Source organism: Coturnix japonica, chromosome 5 (assembly GCF_001577835.2).
Source record: "Coturnix japonica isolate 7356 chromosome 5, Coturnix japonica 2.1, whole genome shotgun sequence".
Lineage (NCBI taxonomy): Eukaryota > Metazoa > Chordata > Aves > Galliformes > Phasianidae > Coturnix > Coturnix japonica.
In genome coordinates, this window is record NC_029520.1 from 28,987,257 (window position 1) to 29,005,388 (window position 18,132).

Below are 18,132 nucleotides of genomic sequence, written 5' to 3' on the forward strand. Positions count from 1 at the left end.
TCTCAAGAGGAAGAATAGTGTGGTAGGTCAGAATTCGGGGTCAATCGTTTATTTTTCCAAAAATTGTGTTAACAAATAATGTGTAATTTTGGCACAGTTTTCCGTGCTTCAGATTCCTATCTGCTTGCCACCCTTTCCTTTTTAAGCTCTGTTTTTATTTATTTATTTATTTATTTATTTATTTATGATAGTGCTGAACTCTTTGTGGTAGACCTTGTCTGTTATTTAGTGTTTATTCAGTGCCGGATAAAATGGTACATAAGTCTTAAGGAAGGCTTTTATAAATAATGTTGTTAATAACTTTGAGTTAGAGCAGAAATTACTTGCAGCTCACATTGCTATGTGGCCAAATTTCAGACTTTTTTTTTTCATTTTGCTACCAGTTGACACAACTGCATGACTTTCCCAGTCTCCTGTTCCCAAATCTGTAAACAAACTATGAGCTCATATTACACAGGAAGCACTAGCAGTGAGATTTATTTGTCATCTTTAGAGGCCATGGAGAGGAACAAAAGACTTTCATCTCTCTCATTTTCTTTCTTGACTGTAGGGAATAAGAAGGTATTGATATCTTGGGTCTCCACAATATGGGATAAAAATTCAATTAATATAAATCTTCCAGATCCAGGGGAGGTGTCTGGGTGACTATCCGGAACCTGCAAACTGCTGGATGGACCAACAGCATCCTCCAGCAGCACATTGTCTTGGCTGAAATGGCTGCCACATTTTGCTCCTCTTCTAAATACCTTCTTTTTCAGCTTTAGCCTACCCTTCTTTTTAACTTGCTCCAGTCAATATCACGTAAGTTGTCAGATGCAACAGTAATGAATTTTCAGTTATTTCTAGACTCTAAGATTAAATCAGTGACCTTGGGATGAAAGACGGTGAATGCCATGACCACTCTTTGTTACCTCTTCCAGGCAGCTTTGATTAAACTGTGCTGTGAAGCCAGACCTGGATCAATAAGAATGATCTTCATCGACCTAATAATGTATTTAACATGTTCTGTGCACTTTTATCTAGTTTTGTTACAATAAGTTGTTTATGTTATTGCGGCAGATTGATTTAAAGTTTCAGAGCTCTCTCCAACAGTAAACATCTAGAAATAATCTCATTAATCTGAACGTGAATCTATATATAACTATGTGATCTACTGTGCACACTCCTTGGCAGGTGTAAAATAGCATAGATACAATTTCCAAGAGTTGAGAATCTGGCCTAGAAACTGAAAATGATTATTCCAACAATTTTATTTTAAAAGATTATGGCATAATTTATCATAAAATAACTATATATTATCTTCTTTGTACCCTATCTACAGATGTTTAACACAACACTTTTAGAAACCCTTTTTGTTATTTGTAGAGTGTATCTCCCCCACCAGTAGATGTATATAATGCCCAGCCATTACATAAGCATCTCTTTGTGGTGGGGCATCTTATATGTACTGTGTGCAGTCAGATGTTTCTTAAACCCACCAGTTTTAGAGACTGGTGGACTTGAATAAGTGATCAGACGTGGAAGCTGTACCAAGCATATCATTCAGGGATGTCAAACCCCTTAACAAACACTGTTATAACTGAGTCCATGTGTAACCACTGAAGGACATATTTGCTTCAGTATGTCCCATGACAGGTTCTTAAAAAATATACTTCAGTGAATTTAACACTTGTGAAAGGTGCCAGATTGACAAGCCCTGGAGTTAAAAGTTCTTGAATTCCCAGCAGGCATAGCTGAGCTTCCTACACACGTTGCCCCATCATGTTCCCAGCCTCACCTGGAGGGCACAGCCGCCAACTGTCCTACAGCTTGCAAATCTGTGCCATCTCATGCTCTGAACTATGGGGCAAAAGGCAGTAGCTGTAATGTGACCTGGAGGTGAAAAAGCAAGTTTCATAATTACTGCACAGGTGCTGTTGCAGTTGATCATTTTCACACCAGGTTTCCAATTAATCTGAAAAAGATAAATAACTTAAGGAAGTGCACAGTTTTCTGATTTTGCATTGGAAAAAAAATGTGTACATGAGCCTCTAGTGAATCTTGCATTTATATCTGTTCACATAGTCACATTAAGATTACTATCTGAGCAAACAAATGCTTCCACATACTGTGAAATGCATTCTGAGATGCCACTTGAAAAATGAGTCCTTACTGTTCTATAAGTTTGTAATAATCTGTCTCCAGTCATAACTCATCCCTACTTGGTGTCATTGTAGCCTGTCCTCCCTAGAGATTCTGAATACAGCTAGCATACAAGTTCAATAACAATCCTCCCCTTAAAGAGATTGGGTTCTTACAGGGTTGAAAGATAGCACACGGAAAAAAAAAAGCCAGGCTTGTGATCTTTGCACTCTGTCATGGTTTTAGAAAAAAAACATAAGTTCTTCCCCCAGTGATTGCACTCGGAAAGTTCAGCCCTCTGTTCTCTTTGAAATTATATTTAGACCTCACTGTGGGTACTGGAAAGGCATGTTTAAGTGTTTCTTTATTTAGTGCTGAAGGTTAATGACATTTTAAACAAAAGCCCACATTTATAACCTTGTATAGGCTGATTCTTAACCTGTATATAGGACATTGCTAAAAACAGAATGCTGGAAAACACAAAGCAGTGGGTTTTCACGCTCTGCTGTTTTCTAAACTATAGCCGGCAGCTTGAAAGAATTATTATGGAAGCTAAATCTTTATTCTTTTTACTGAGAAATAGCCATAGCTAATGCACAGAAGAGCTCACAACATTTGTTTATCTTTAAAAGAGTCATTTCTTTCTCTGACTTGCTACTGATGTGCATGATAACATACCTAATTTGATTGGTACAGTGTACTTTGGAAGGTAACTTACTTCTACATATGTGGAGACAGTTAAGTGGCATGTAATTATCTAGAGGGCTGCAGTTGTGATGAAACTGCAGTTGTTAGAAATATCAGCATAAATATGCACTTGATGATTATGTTTTCTGGATTTGCTTAACTCCTTGGTGTTTGTGGTGCATCTTGTCACACCATAAAGCTTTAGAAAGAGCTATTGCCAGCCTTCAGACTACGCTGAAGATTAGAAACTTGGAAGGAAGACTGGGGGAAGTTGTGTCCAAGGATAGTTTACAGTGGTTGTACTTGTGTACTCGGTTTAAACATCTTATCTCCTCCACCTTCAGTTCTTTACAGGCTGTCTGCTAGAAAACACAGGTGGATCATTTTAGGTAATTTTCTGTAACCCTTCATGTGTTTATTCTCTCTAGTATGTAGTTTCTTATTTTCTCTAGTCTGGTTTCAAATATCCAGTGTAGCCAAGTATTCTATATCAGGTTTGTTTGGGCTGGACTATTTGTCTGGTTATTTCTGTGTAGTAATTTGATGGCATTTTCATTTCTTTTATTACATAGTTCCTAGTTTGAACAATATCATGTTATAAACTCAGCTTTAGCCTGCTACCTGGTACCCCCCAGCTACCTTTTAAACATTGTTGAGCTAGTGGCTGGTCTTCTGCTTAGTATGACATCAGAAGAAAGGTGAAAGGATTATCTGAGAGTGGCAAGGGCCCTTCTCTTAAAGAATAACTCCACACCCAGAACAGTGCAGAGGAAACAGGAAGTGAAATAGATATTTACCTGGTTTTCCTAACACTTCAGCAACACTGAAAAAGTAATTTGGAAGCAAAGGCTTCCAACTCCATACTGAAGCTCTGAGGATGTGTTTCAAGTTCATTAGTTTGAAATCTCCTTATAGTTGTGAAGTATTATTTTTAAATTCATGTAGGCAAGGACAGAAAATAGAATTCCATTTTAGGGAAGCAGAGAACAGGGGTTTGTTCCTGACTGAGTTGAACAGCGTTCAGAAGATTAGAAAGGGGTTGGTTTGTTCCCATCTTCGTGTAACTTGAATTACAAGGTTTAGTAAGTAGAAAGGATTGTAAGCTAAATCCTTCAGAGTCCGGAAAGCACTAATTAGCACCCAGAGTAAGTCTTCTGAAATTGGTCCTTAATCAAAGATTGCCTTGAAAACAAATTGTGGCAAATTGATAAAAGAGATGCATTGCCAAGGCTGACAGGTCCATCATCAAAGAAGCACTAAAGATAACTTCTTTATCTACTAATTTTCTTTCAGATGCTAAAAAAATACATTAGCTGCAGTCTAAAAAAACTTCCATAGTTATTCAGCCTAATGACTCTGCTCTAGGAAATTAAGATTTCTGCAAACAATAACACACTCTGTGATGATGAGTGAGCCCTCTTCCTTCCCACACATTCCCATCTAGGCACAGGAGAACAGCAGAGAGTTCAGTGAGACTGAGATGGAACAGGCAGTGGTTAGGTTCCTATAGAGCTGGTTGTTTGGAGTTGTCTGTCCCTCTTCACTTTGCACTGGTAGTGTGGAGCATAGGCATCTTCAGTGCCGACTAGTTTGGGTCAGAGGAAATCAGTCACTTACCCGTCTTTAGTCAGCCAAATTGTTACCTGAATACTCGCAACTTTTCCACACAGATTCTGAGAGCACAAGTTCTTGATGAAGCATGGAGGAAAGCAGCTTATTTTCCTCCTCTTCTTCTGCTTGATTCAGGAAGTGCTACTTGGGCCTTGATGCAGGCACCTATCTAAATTTACATCAGTTTGCATTCTGGTTTTGCCATTGCCTGTGTAAGGACTTTAGAACTGGGTTGCTTCTTCTTTTTTTTTTTCCCCAGGTTTGGGATAGATTTCAATGGATTAAGGAATACACTGCGCAGACAGCATTACCAGTCAGTTATTAAAATATATATATAAGTTGGTGGTCTTCCCTTCATAGCAGATTTTTGTCTGAGGTCGCATTTAGAAAGCAGTGTGCTGTGTGGAGTGCTACCCTGTTATGTAAGTATTTCTGCCTACAACACATGGTATTTTTTGACCAAAAAGGCACTGAGTCCTATCAGTCTGGGTTGCTATCCAACAGCTAACCAAACAAGGTTGCTATCCATAAGGACTCTTTGGTATTAGGAACAAGCTGGATGCTGTATTTGATGTTTCAAATCCATTTTCATCAGTTTTGTGATTACACGGAAAAGGCATTTTAATTTCTACAACTAAAACTAACTTGAAGTAAGCAGCCAATAGGCTTCCCATAGCAAGAAGGGTCCATGAAACTGGGAAAAATCCTTTAAGTTACATTTTTATAAAAGAACTGCTTGCAAATGCAGACTATGCAAACCCGAGTGACTGTATTAACATCTGACCACACACCAGAGTTCCAAATGCAGTCCTGCAACTGCCTCTGTAATTTCATTTATTTACTTTTGGAATATGTATACTTTAGAAATATGCCTAAAAGAATGCATTTGTTTTTCTTAAATATTCTAATTGACATCTACTTTTTATTTTTTTTAAAACAGATGTTATTAAATAAGTTTCACAGCCTGTCCCAATAATTAAACATAGGAGGGTGGAAATGAAACTTGCTTTGGAAGCAAACCAGTCCCAATTATTTGTCCTGATTATTGTTTTATTTTCCTTTGTCCTTCTTGTTCTGCGTGGGTGATAGTCTGTCTTCACACATTTATAACATCAGGATAATGATTATTTCTGTACTTCTAAAGATGATCAGGGTGTACTGAGTTTTGTTAAGCTCTGGTAAATAGGGGAGTTCAGTGACATGTATTGGCAGACCAGATTAGGAGCAGTTCTAGAGACACTATAAGCTCCTTAATGCAATGCTGATGATGCACGTTAAACAACCTGGCATGGAAAATATTCCTGAATAATAATTAAACAGATGCTTCAAGTTGCAACAGACTTACAGAAGTCTGTTGCCGTAATATATGACGCAAATGACCAGTCTGAATTTTAGTCAGGCTGGTAAACTGATTTAAACCTGTGATTACCCGAGCCAGTCTTTGAAACTATGTAAAGCAAACTAATAGAATTTGTGTTCTCTGCTACATAGCTTTCAATATCCAGTTTGTGTTGTGAAGATTTGTTTTGCTGTGTCTAGACTTCTCTATTTCAAAATCAAAATTTGATGAACTAGCTTCTTATGTTACATGGCAATTGCATATTTTTTCTCTTTTTCTTAATGTGAATGTTTCCCACAGACTTCAAATTCAGTAATTTTGGAAGCTGTTTATACAAGCACAGAATAACATATCTTTGGACAGTTTTCCTTGGAACTGATAGGCTCCTGGTAGATTAAGTTCAAGAGCTTAGTTGTCAAAATGGAATCACAAGTATTTACAACATGTCACCTCAGTTTTTGCTGTGGGCAGAGCAGTCTTCACCATTGCAATAACTATATATATATATATATATAGATGGACTAGATTTTTAGTTTGGACAAGGAAAATCAAGCAAACCAATTACACTGGTTTTAAAATCTTACATTCAAGTACGTCATTTTAAACTCTATATTATTTTTATGTAAAAGTGTGAGAAAAATCCTGAACTGATTTCATTGACACTAAAGCCTCATAAACAGCAGTACATACAGAATATTTTTTAAAAAACAATTTTTCTTCCCTTGCTATTGTTGTAACCCAGAAACACAGTCAGCTGGATGCTTAAGGATGGTAAGGAGTGGGGGGAGGTGTAGGGGATTGGTGGTCTCCAGTTCCTTGTATTTTGCCTTTTCATTGCTCTGCCTGATCATTTAAGGCAGAGGCTTGTTCCAGACAGCTTTAATTAAACTGTGCTGTGAAACTGTATATAGATCAATGGAAATGATCCATAACAAGAGGCTAATCATGGATTTAACAGTGTTCAGTCCAGTTCAATCACCTTCTTCCATTTTTTTTGCCTTTACATGCATGTGGCAAAGCCTTGGATGTGTACATGTATTTTTTAATCCGTCTCATTAGTTGACCATATGCTTTGACTTCAAGGGAGACAAGAACTGTCTGCAATCTGCCAGGGATTTAGGGACATCAATAATTTGTGAATAGTCATGTTGGTACTGGTCGAAGGGTTAAGTGTTCTGCACACCAGGGGCACATCTTTTGGGACTGGAACTCTTAGTCAACTGTTAGGAACCTGATCTCCTGTGACGCATCTTTTCAAAGTACATGCTTCATGTCAGATCTGTGCAGCTGAAGCAACTGAGCTTTATTAGCTCAGGGATTTAAAAGCCTGCTCTAAGCAATGTAACGATATCTTTTGGTTAAAATGTGAAGGAAAGATAGTAGTTCTAATATGAAAGTGATTTTTTAATGTACTGGACTAAATGTGATCTTCATTTTTGTTACCATTTTCCTTTTCAATATGAGCTATCAGATTGTTCCTCACCTGCAAATATCTGTTGAAGCAAGCATATGTCAGCAAAAATAGAGACCTGGTTCTGGAAACACCTAAGTGGAGTCTGTGGTCTAACCTCATACTGGCTCAAATCCTATTGAAGCCAATGACAGCGCAGATGTGAAAACAGTCTTCCTGGTCATTTGACATTAACCTTATAGGGGCTTCCAGAATATTGTTTTATCCACTTGGTGTGAAAAGCACCTTCCAAAACAACAGCTTATGATGTTATATACCACATTACATGGAAGGGATGCTAAGCCAGCATGAATTCATCATTATAATGATCACTATTTATCTCAATATGCTGTCCCTACAAAGGAATGGCTGAAATAGATAATTCCAGAATTTCTATTGAGAGAGACAAGAAATTTTAATTATTTTCATTCATTTTAGCTTTTGGTTATGTCCGTATCCTTCATATGTGCCTAGGTCAATAGAAAAGTGCATAGTGGATCAGAAAGAAACTTGGTATGGAAGTTGTGCCATTGACTTTTGCTGCTTAGTTGGAAAAGGGGGCATTCACCTTACAGGAGGAAGCTCACCTCCTTTAGGAAAATGTCATGTAGTAATAATATTGAATACTGTAACAGGAAATGAAAACGTGCACAATACATACCATGTGTTTGCTGCTTCCTAACAAAGTGCTTTTGTTTTTATATTAACAAACATTCTGCATAAAGGCAGACTAAGTAAATTTAAGATGATTATGTCACAAAACTCCTGTTAGAGCTCCAGTAAACACACTGACTATAATCCTTTGCCCTTTACATATCTTCACTTTTAAGATCAACTTTTACAAGTTCAGCGTGCAACTAAGGAAACATTTTTTTGTACATAAAGCAACAAAACTTTTGAACTCCAAGGCTCACACTGTTGACTGAGATTCTTATTCATCAAAAAGCATAATTTTCAAGTTTTAATAAATAACTGTGTCACATCATTAACATATATGATTAGTATTGGAAGATGTTTTCGTATATACTATTTATAGGAGGTTAAATGCACATCTGTCCATTTTGTACTGTGTCAGCCATCATTACACAGACTGACACAGATTTACTAACTGTGCATTGTCTTTTGCTGGGACCTTACCATACAATTGTACTTTGGAAAACCTCATATCCTTTTTTCCAGGGGAAATTTGCATAAGCAGACTTTTACTTACAGTTTTCAATCATAAAATGATGAATGTCTAAGGCAGAATATTTTCACATCATACTGTTCGATTTAGAAGTATAATAAAACATTTAGAGACAGGTGTCCCAGATTTTCAGCTACATTTCAATTATATGTGTAGGCTTTGCTGCTATAGTTTGCACCTGCAATAGAAAAGCAAGGAAGGTGTCTCTTTCTGATTGCTAAGCAAGTTCATTAGGTTGTGTTCAAATGTAAATATTTACAAATGTTTTGGCTGCCTCAAAAAGCAGAAAGATGCATCTAATTCTTCCTTTGAAAGTAATACCTGGTTTCGTTATGGTAGCACTGTTACACAACTTTTAAGGCTGTAAAAAGTAAAAGAATGAAATTGCATTTTCACATTGTTAATTGAAGAAAGAGAGGAAATGCTATTTTTGTAGGGCTGAATTGGTGATTTTTGAAGTTAATTTCTCTCACCCACTTCCATTTAATGCCTTTTGAGCTAGCATAGCTATAACATTTACTGAAATTGAATTTTAGAATGAGAATGTTAGCTGATGCCTAATTAGCAAGTCACTGAATATCTGAAATACATAGAGCTACTTTTTACACACAACGTGACACCCTTTGGCCTTTGAGGTGACTGTTGATCTTTGGCTCACCCCATCTGTTTTCATCTCTAGTGTCAATGTTGTTAATACAAGAAAGCCAGCAGAATTCAGAAGGCTGGTACCGTCTTGCAATATTTCACAGGCAGTGTTGCCTTTATTACATCGATTTATATACTGCTGCCAGGTAGCAAGAGAGAACAGTTTTGGCACCAATGAATACAATGGCAAAATTCCTGTTTTATCCTATATGAGGTAACACTTTGACTGAACTGCCTATTCACAGTTTCACAGGAAGTCATTCCAAAAAATAAATAAATAAATAAACCACAAACCAACAGTTTGTCAGTCTTCAAGTTCTGCCCTCTTTACATTCTCTAGCCAAGAATGCTTAGTGTTGAAAAGAACTGCAGCAATCACAGAAGCTACAGACAGAAATAACTTAATGAAACCCATATTTATGCAGGCAATACCATACCACTCCTTTTGCAGGGCTATTTCAAAGGGTTTCTGTAGTCTGCTTCAAAGACTCTGTGTGGCTGGATTCCTACCAGTTCCATTGAGGCTGTAGCAAGACCAGAAATGTCTTAGTGCTGCCTTTTAATTTTCCATTCTTTAGTTTTCTTCATTTATTCTCCTGATTAGTTTGTCTCTATCATCATTCCCCTCCTAGACGTGAAATTTACAGATTTCTGTCACTGGACAGACTTGACCAAGCTCTGTAGCTGGATTGTGTATTTTTAGTAGTTTCAGATATGTATACGCTGTCATCCTTGCACTTCCTTTTATCTTCAACACAAAATGCTTCCATTGATTTCAAATAGAAATCATGTTCACAACGTTACTTAAAATGGCCCATTTTACATCAGTAAATTGACACAACAGGGTGAGACTTGAGAGCAGAAATATACTTATAGACAACGATGCATTCATCATCCAAATATCAGAAATTACAAAGAACTATATTTCAACCAGCCTTAGTTATTTTTACTGCCTGCACTTCATTTGAGCTTGCTGTGTATGTCACTGACAGACCACTGACTCAAAGCTGGTCCTGCTTCTAGCTTTTGCTGAATCCTAGCCTTAAAAAGACTCGTGTATGGTTCATCTCAGATTAGTTAACTTGGATTCTTCCTTCTGTATAAACTGAAAACTCGGTGTTGCATTTCACTTTTTTTTAATTGTTACTCCATTATAGTTATCAAAAACACATTCAGGAATCATTTTTAAGAAATGACAAATAATAGTAAATGAGACAAAGAGGATTCATTAATTGTTTTGTTTCTGTTTTAGGGCTACAAGAAAACCTTGAAAAGTGTTTGGGCAAGAAGACCCCAGCTCTGATTTTAGTACCTGTGGTGGATTTACCTGGGAAAGAAGTTATTCATACAATATGCTGGCTAAGCTAGCAGCTTAAAAGAGATGAGCTGATATCAAAACACACATTCATCCAGGAAAGAACAAAGAATTGATCGTGACTGTGTTGGATACTTTCATTAAGCAACACTGTTTGATTTAAGCGAAGTCATATTTAGCTTGTTAATGATGCCTCATGATATGTGACAGTCAGCTTTGTATGAACAATAAAGGGGTTTTTTTTCAAAATATTGTGCTTTTTTTTCTGACTTATTTTTAGATACATTCTGGCAATAACAGGTGGATCTTGGGAAATGACAGTTGCTCTGATCACATCAGTTCTTTAGTTTGATATATTTAGGCCTGGTTACAATGAACTGATTATAACTTCAGAATTTTAGATCCAATATTGTTTTAAAGACTTTGTTCCCTTTCAATTTTATGTTGAATTTGCTGACTTCAAGTGAACTCAAAATAAGTTATTTGTGGCCAGATATTAACCCTTTTCTGGACTGGGGAGATATTACTCACAGGGATATACAAGACAAATGTTTTACCGAAATGTGTGATGGAGGTGATAGTTAGACTGTAGGATTTGTCATCCCTCCGTCTGAGGTGATAGTGAGTGCCTCAGTGCTGTACATCTGGAAGACAGCTCTTTAACAAAGAGCTACCATCATTCCCCAGGGCTTCACTCTTCCCTGGAAAATCAACAGGAGTTTTATATCTGCTTTCATTAAAACAGGCTCGGACTCATAGGTGAAGCTCCTACTGATTTCCTTGCATTAATACTTTACTTATGACGTAGGGTTGGTGTAGGAGAGAAAGCCTTCTGGATATGACTTGAGGCAGTACAACTATAGAGAAATCTTATTTTAAGGCCAAAGCTATACAATTAAGCCATCAAGATAGAAATTTTTGCCAGTGTTCTACATCTATTTTCATTCTTTTCTCATGTGTGAGTACAGGAGTTACATGACCAGTACGACATTTACCCTTCTTCTGTGCCAGCATGTATCTGAGATAACTCCAGCAAAGTCAGATGAATGGCACAATGTTTATACTGGGTAGCACTGCACCCCACGCTTTCTTCCCCATTACCAGATAGGTACTTGGCAGCTGATACAAAACCAGTTTTTAAAGATAAAAGAATTTTACACTGTCAGATGCTTTGCATGTCCAGCATATTATGCTGATTATTATCTGAAAATAGACTGTTAAATGCCATTTTCCTTTACTATTACATCAAGAAATATAGTAGAACTGCCATCCTCTTCTGTAAAAATTATTTTTGTCAAACTTACTTACTTATTCAAATATTTTTAGAAGAAAGAAGGCAGAAAGCTTTTTATACACCAGCATATGAATACATGGATGCATTAAATCAAATTTCATAACAGGAAAGGTTAGAATCTGTTAACAATGTATTGGTTTACTAGCATTCAGCATCATTTTTAGGCTACACTAAAACACATTTGATCTTTGCTTTTCACCACAGTCAAAAAAGATTTTGCTAATACCTGGATGTGCCTGTTTTATTTGAATTCTATTCTTTTAGAAGGCTAAATCATTTTCTTACTTCTCCCTGGAAACATCAGTATTCTATTTCTTTCACTGCATTATGTCCACAGCCCAGAGTCACAGAAACTCACTTTTCCTGCAAGTTTTCTGTCTTCTTTTTTCCTAATACTGAGAAATGATAACACAATGCACTGGTTTTAAAACAGTAACATATTTTCTTCCTCATCAGAAAGGTTATTGGTTTTGGTTTGTTTCATACATCTTCTAAGTGTCCAGGTAACTAAGACTGAGTCTGCTGAGCTGTAAGTTTGAACAAGGTGAACAAGGCAATTTCTTCAACACTGATATGCAGGTAGGAGGGTAAAATGCTGTTTCATATATGTAAGGCTTTTATAATAGAAATAAATGTCTTAATACCATTTTATCTGCCTTATGCTGCAGATGCATTGTAATTACTGGATCCTACCATTAATTAGTTTTTTCAAAGATCTTCTTCAGCTTCTTTGTAACAAACATGCTAGCTGAAGATAGGCAGATAGGAGACAGGCACATGGGCACATAGATACACAAATGTTAGTTTTCATGAAAAGAGGGAAAGACAACAAATACTTAACATTTATAGGTGCAATTGTTTTGGTTTTTATTTTGCCTTGGGTTTTGTTTGTTTACTTTGTTTGTTGCTCTTTGTTATACTTTAATTTTGACTACATATCCTGTTCTATGACACTGTTTTTGAGGATTATATATAAGCACACAGATTCTAACATTTGGGCTTAACTTGCAGGAAAATATGTTGTGTGTGTATTATGACACAAAAAGTTTGCTGATCATTGAAGAACTCAAAATTCAAAAATGCAACATAATTGCTCGGAAGATGTCTTTGAAAAGTAACCCATGAATGTAATTTGTTCTTTTTCCAATGTAAGAAGTGTTAAGAATATGGCAATCACTTTTTTTTTCTTTTTTTCTTTTTTCCATGCCTTCCTATAGATCACTACACCAGTGAAGTTCTGTCTCGCCTCTTTCAGAAATCTGTGTATCAAATTCTTTAATTGCTTGTAAGCATACTAAAATGAAGTGGTCAATGAGACTGCAAGACCAGAACAGATTTAATAACTTTGTGTTTTAGTCATTTCTAAACCCAGTGATGGCTACAGTACCAGTGAGCCTTTACAATGCACATGGCTATGCTGCTATAAAGTCACCAGGGCTGATCTTCTTAAAGAGATTTAAAAATGACATTGAGATATTTTAAGCAGAGATCATTTAATTTTTTTTTTTTTTTTTTTTTTTTTGCGAGTTTTATAGTTAGGTGATTCAGGAGCTGATTTGTTACACCAGACAGCACTGATGCATCTTTCCCCTTGGCTCTCAAAAGTCCAATGGGCAATGGAAGCAGGATATCTCCTGAGTATTAAAGAGGTGAGCTGAAGCAGCTACTCACCTTCAAGGACGTTATGCTCAATCCATTATCTCCTGTCTACACACACTAGTCTGGTCTATCAAAATACAGTGATTGAATAAAACTTTTATTTCAAATAAATGAATGCAGTGATTTAATAAAAGCTTTGTACTGCATGGTATAATAGTTCTCTAAGTGAATATTGAAATCCTAAAATATAGGCACTTTTCATGTTTCCAAGTTAAAGCATTATTACTTCTTTCCAAATGGCTTTTCTGAAGCAAAGTTTATCCTGTACATTAAAGTAAAACTATCCAGAGCTCTCTGAATAGTAGCTGACACTTATTATTTAAGTAACCTTCTTTTACTATTATAAATGTCTGGCATTAGGAACGTGTATTAAGAATACTTGACAATTTACTAATTTATGATCTCCTTAGTTGTATTTTAATATTTTTGGCAAGCCAGCCTGTGTTGATGTATTAGCCAAACATTCAAAATACAGACTTGAAATCTTGAAAGTCTTTTTTTCAACTTTCATCTGAACACTGAATATTTTTGACATATTTTAAATTTTAATTTTAAAAAACAGATTGGGTACCTGTGAACTGAACCCGTATGTTACACGCAAGTGCCCTTTTACTGATGACTCACTGCTCACAATTTCTTGGCTTTGACTTTTGTTGGATTAATTCATGGCTAGATTTTGCCTTTCTCATTTTTTTAAAGCACTCTCTGCTTTTTCCTTTTAGTTCCAAACAGTTATTTAGGTTGTCCTGAGGATCTTCTCAAAGGTTATGTTCTGGCAGCTCTGTCTCCTTGTCATTCCTTTCACTCTCTGTTTCATGCAAAATGTTTGAAAACCATCTATTGGATACGTCTGCTTATTCTGAATTTCCTATTATGTTGCTGTTTTGTGATTGTATTTTTAATCCTAAGTCATTTTGAAATAGTTTTACAGTTTAATCAATCTGAAAAGACCTACTGTCCACTGAAAACAGGATGTGCTCAATAATGTGGTCATATTTCTCTTCTACTTTTCCATCTTACAGCAATTCCAGCTCTTTAAGTTACGTAGATCTCCCATTCAAAAGAAAATATTTCCTGAGAACAAAAAACTAAGCTGAACCAAATGAACTAAACAAACTGACAGAAACTCTGCTTTAGTAAGCTGTTGGGGGACTCTAGTGTTAGGGCCATGCCGCCCTTTTTCTGGTTAACTTTAAGCACTCCCATTACTTTTCATGTGCCTCTGTTACCATATTTGTATCTTTGAAATAATGTTTTCTCACTCTTGTAAAGGTGTTGGCAAAGAGATGCTAAGTTGTAGTCATACAACCTGCAGTAACAAAAAAGTTTAGACTGAGTGAACAGCACACTAGAGTGTGAAAATAATGTTGTAGTGGGAGCCATAATGAATGTGATCACAGATACCAATTTGCATGAGCACAATCTGGAAAGCTTTTCTCCTAACACACTGCCTGCAGCACTCTCAGATCACAGGAGCAGTCTATAATCCACCCTGTAACACTAATGATACATTTCACAGCAAGATTCCTCTGGTGGTTTTAACGTGTTGTACAAGCCCATGACCCAATGTCTGTGTGGGCCACCAGTGAGGCAGCCATGCACTGCATGCCTCTTCTCACTGCATCAATGTGTTGGGCCATAGGAGGAGGAACCACACACTGCAGGCCTCCCCTCAGGGTGGGTATGCTGGGGTTTGCTGCTAGAAGGGAAACTCTGCTGCTCCCTGCCGTCCACTTGGCAGGGATGTTTGCTTTGGCAGAAGCACAATAGTAACAGGGATTTAGGCTTCAAAATCACCAGGTCATAAGCCTTGTTGCTTTCTGTTGCTTGAGAGATTGGTTCCACTTCAGATTTTGCCAAGACAGATGGGAAAAAAACCCTCAGGTTCCTGCTATGGACAACAGTTGCCAGTTCTAAATAGCCATAACTTCTCTGGTACATCCTTTTACTAACACATTCCCACTTTAAATGGAAGATATTGTTCCTCTGACACAGAAGATGGATGCAAAATGTTACATTAGGGGTACCAGCTCATGCAATCACAACTTCAGAATCTCTGAGTCTTATGTTTTAATTGTAGCTGCCTTTTATTGCCCGTAGAAGCATATGGGTTCAGAAGGAAGAAATAAATTTCTCAGCTGTAAGAGTTTTCTCTCTCTCTCTTTGCAAAGTTCAGCCCTTCTCCCACGCTGATCCATGTACTGCAGCGAGACCTAGATACATGCAAATGCAGAGAAGCCTTTTGTAACTGAACTAAATTCACATAGCACCGGAGCTGGGTCTGTTCAGGTTCAAAGCAGGAGGTGTTAAGTGATCCAAAATAATAGAAAGGGAATGCAGTCAAGAGTCAGTGTCAAAGGAGTGGTGCTATTAGGAACCAGTAGGGAAGAGAAGCTAAAAGGCAAGCAAAAGGTCTAGAGACCTAACGGGATTATTCTTTATTTATAGGATGTCTTTGAAGAAAAGGACCCTGGGCTGCCTAATTACTGCTACTAGGTGTAAGTAGTGTTTGACAAATGAAGAGAAATAAACAGAGTTTCTAGGAAAGAGACCCAGAAATGTACTTTTAAATGTAGCTCTAATTCTTTCAATTAGATATATGCATGGTAAACATCTGACACCTCTAAGAGGGTGCCTTGGTCTGGCTTCTGAATGCCAAGATACCCCACATGGAGGATCATGCAAGAGGAACCTCACCCAGTGTGCCATGGTGTTGTTAAGGGACACTTTTCCAGGCACTGCCCCAGCTTCCATAAGGAACATGGCCGGGTCTGAGACCCACAGCCCATGGGTTCACTGCTCATATGTACACATCCTCCACCAAGGCAATACAGGGCACCAAGATTCTGACTGAGGATTTGCTTTCCACTGCTATGGATGTTGTTTAAAACTAACAATTTAAATACCAAAATTCAGAATATCTCATATTGCTACTCAGATTAGGCAAGGCAAATGTGATTCTCTTTATGTCGCAATCCTTAATGCAGACAAAGCTTTCTCAGGTTGAGATCCTGCCACTCACGTAATTATTTGGAGAGAGACAGCTCTACTTCTTCAGCTCCGGTACTTCACAAGGGGAATGGAAACATTAGGAAAAGTTTTTTCTTTGATGTAGAATACGCTGCCACTTTTTTGTTATTAAAATAGGAGCTAACTTTAAATAAATAAAATTTTGCCTGGAGGCTTCTGAAAACTAATGTTGTGTTTTGACAGTGTCATTTTTCTGATTCCTGAAAGCATTATGTGAGTTAGCTTAGGACTTCATCCTGATTTTTTCTCCTCTACAACATACAGTGAATTATTCTTCCAGCCCTGTATTTTGATTTTTTTTATTTTTTCTTTTTCTTCTCTTCACACACTCACACACAGCAAACATCACTCCTCAATTTCTTATCTGACAAGTGCTCCCCAAATCTGGCTTTTCCTCCTCTTAGAGGACAGGTGGATTAACCCCCTGCAGTGAAAGTGAGAGGGAGTGCAGTGGAGGGGAAAAAACTACCGTTGTTTTTTTATTGCAAAAAGAAATGGATGAAAAGCAGTCAGCTTTGAGACTTCAAAAAGGAAAATAAACTATGGAAATGAAAGAATGTCACACAAAAAACATGTGAGGGAACAGAATTTTGTTTTAAAAAAGCCACTATCACTGTCCAACTTGTATGAAATGTCTCTTGGATATTATTTGGTTTTGCAGGTTTTATATCCTCTAAATTCATGCTTTGCTGTTAAGAATATTGATGTGAGGATGATATAGGACTTGCAGAAGAAACAGAGTCTGTTCAAATAACAGCTGATTTCATACCATAGTCTTTGATAATAATTTATGGTCCTCTCTTAAAAAACTAAAGATTCTTTTAGCTGTATGCTCAACTAGAAAACTCAAATAATGTGTGCTTAGTGAAAGAAAAAAGATTGCAAACAGCACAATGTGTCTTACAGCATAAAGTGTGACCCTAAAACTGCGTGTTGCTGAGCATTCTTAATGTGCTGTGAGCAATTTCATTCACTGTATTTCAAACCCTGAGTGCACACTCTAATATGCACATATATCAGGGGTGGCCAAACTTTTTCATGTGTGTCACAAAGTGATTCCAAGACACAAAAAGAGATGGCTGCAGGCTTCCAACTCCATCCTACAACTATGTGAATGAAAACAAAAATATTTCAGGTTCACTTTTGTTGTTGTTTGGGGTGTGTGTATGTTATTTTGAGGGGTTTGTAGCATAGGAGGTTTTTGCATAATGGAATTATGTCAAAATGTTTCTTTATTCACTGAGAAGCTCAGATTTTCTGTTCAGATTTTCTTATTTTCAGAAATTACAGATAGTCTTGGATCTTGGAAACTTTTCTGTTGTGCATTTTGTTGTAATTTATGTCTCTTATAAGAACCCAAATTCTATTTAGAAGATATATATATATATATATATATATATATATATGTATATATATTTATTTTTTTTTTTCTGATTCTTCGAGGTGTCTTGTTTACAGTAAAGAAAAAAGGCCTTACCTCTGTAATGCAAGTAGAATTAATGGGTGTAAGCTAAGGCATGACTTACTAAAATTCAATGCTGATGCTGAACATTGCAATGGTTGTAAGTTATTCATTTATGGTCTTTTCCCTTCTATAAAATAAGAAATGAGTTGGATTGTTGTGAAGGTTCTCTGGCAAGCAGTGCTAGGTGTACAACAAGGTATGCTGCAGGCATTGACTGCTCATTAGGCCCTCAATTGATAAAGCAGATAAATTTGAGTACTGATTCAGCTGTGAGGGAGACAGACTTCTTAAAAAAATAATACTGTGAGATTTTTTATTTGCTTTCTGGCC

At 36.9% G+C, this 18,132-nt stretch overlaps 1 protein-coding gene across 6 annotated transcripts in view; it reads left to right on the plus strand.

Moving 5' to 3' along the window:
- The window catches only part of DPH6 (diphthamine biosynthesis 6), a 179,224-nt gene extending 167,207 nt beyond the window's left edge, over positions 1–12,017 (plus strand). For all 6 annotated transcript variants that reach the window (XM_015864893.2, XM_015864901.2, XM_015864898.2 and 3 more), the window contains one exon: positions 10,292–12,017. In XM_015864893.2, the coding sequence (XP_015720379.1) occupies positions 10,292–10,407 (116 nt within the window). In that variant the 3' untranslated portion in view covers positions 10,408–12,017. The remainder of the gene's footprint in view (positions 1–10,291) is intronic.
- Positions 12,018–18,132: the final 6,115 nt, after the last annotated feature.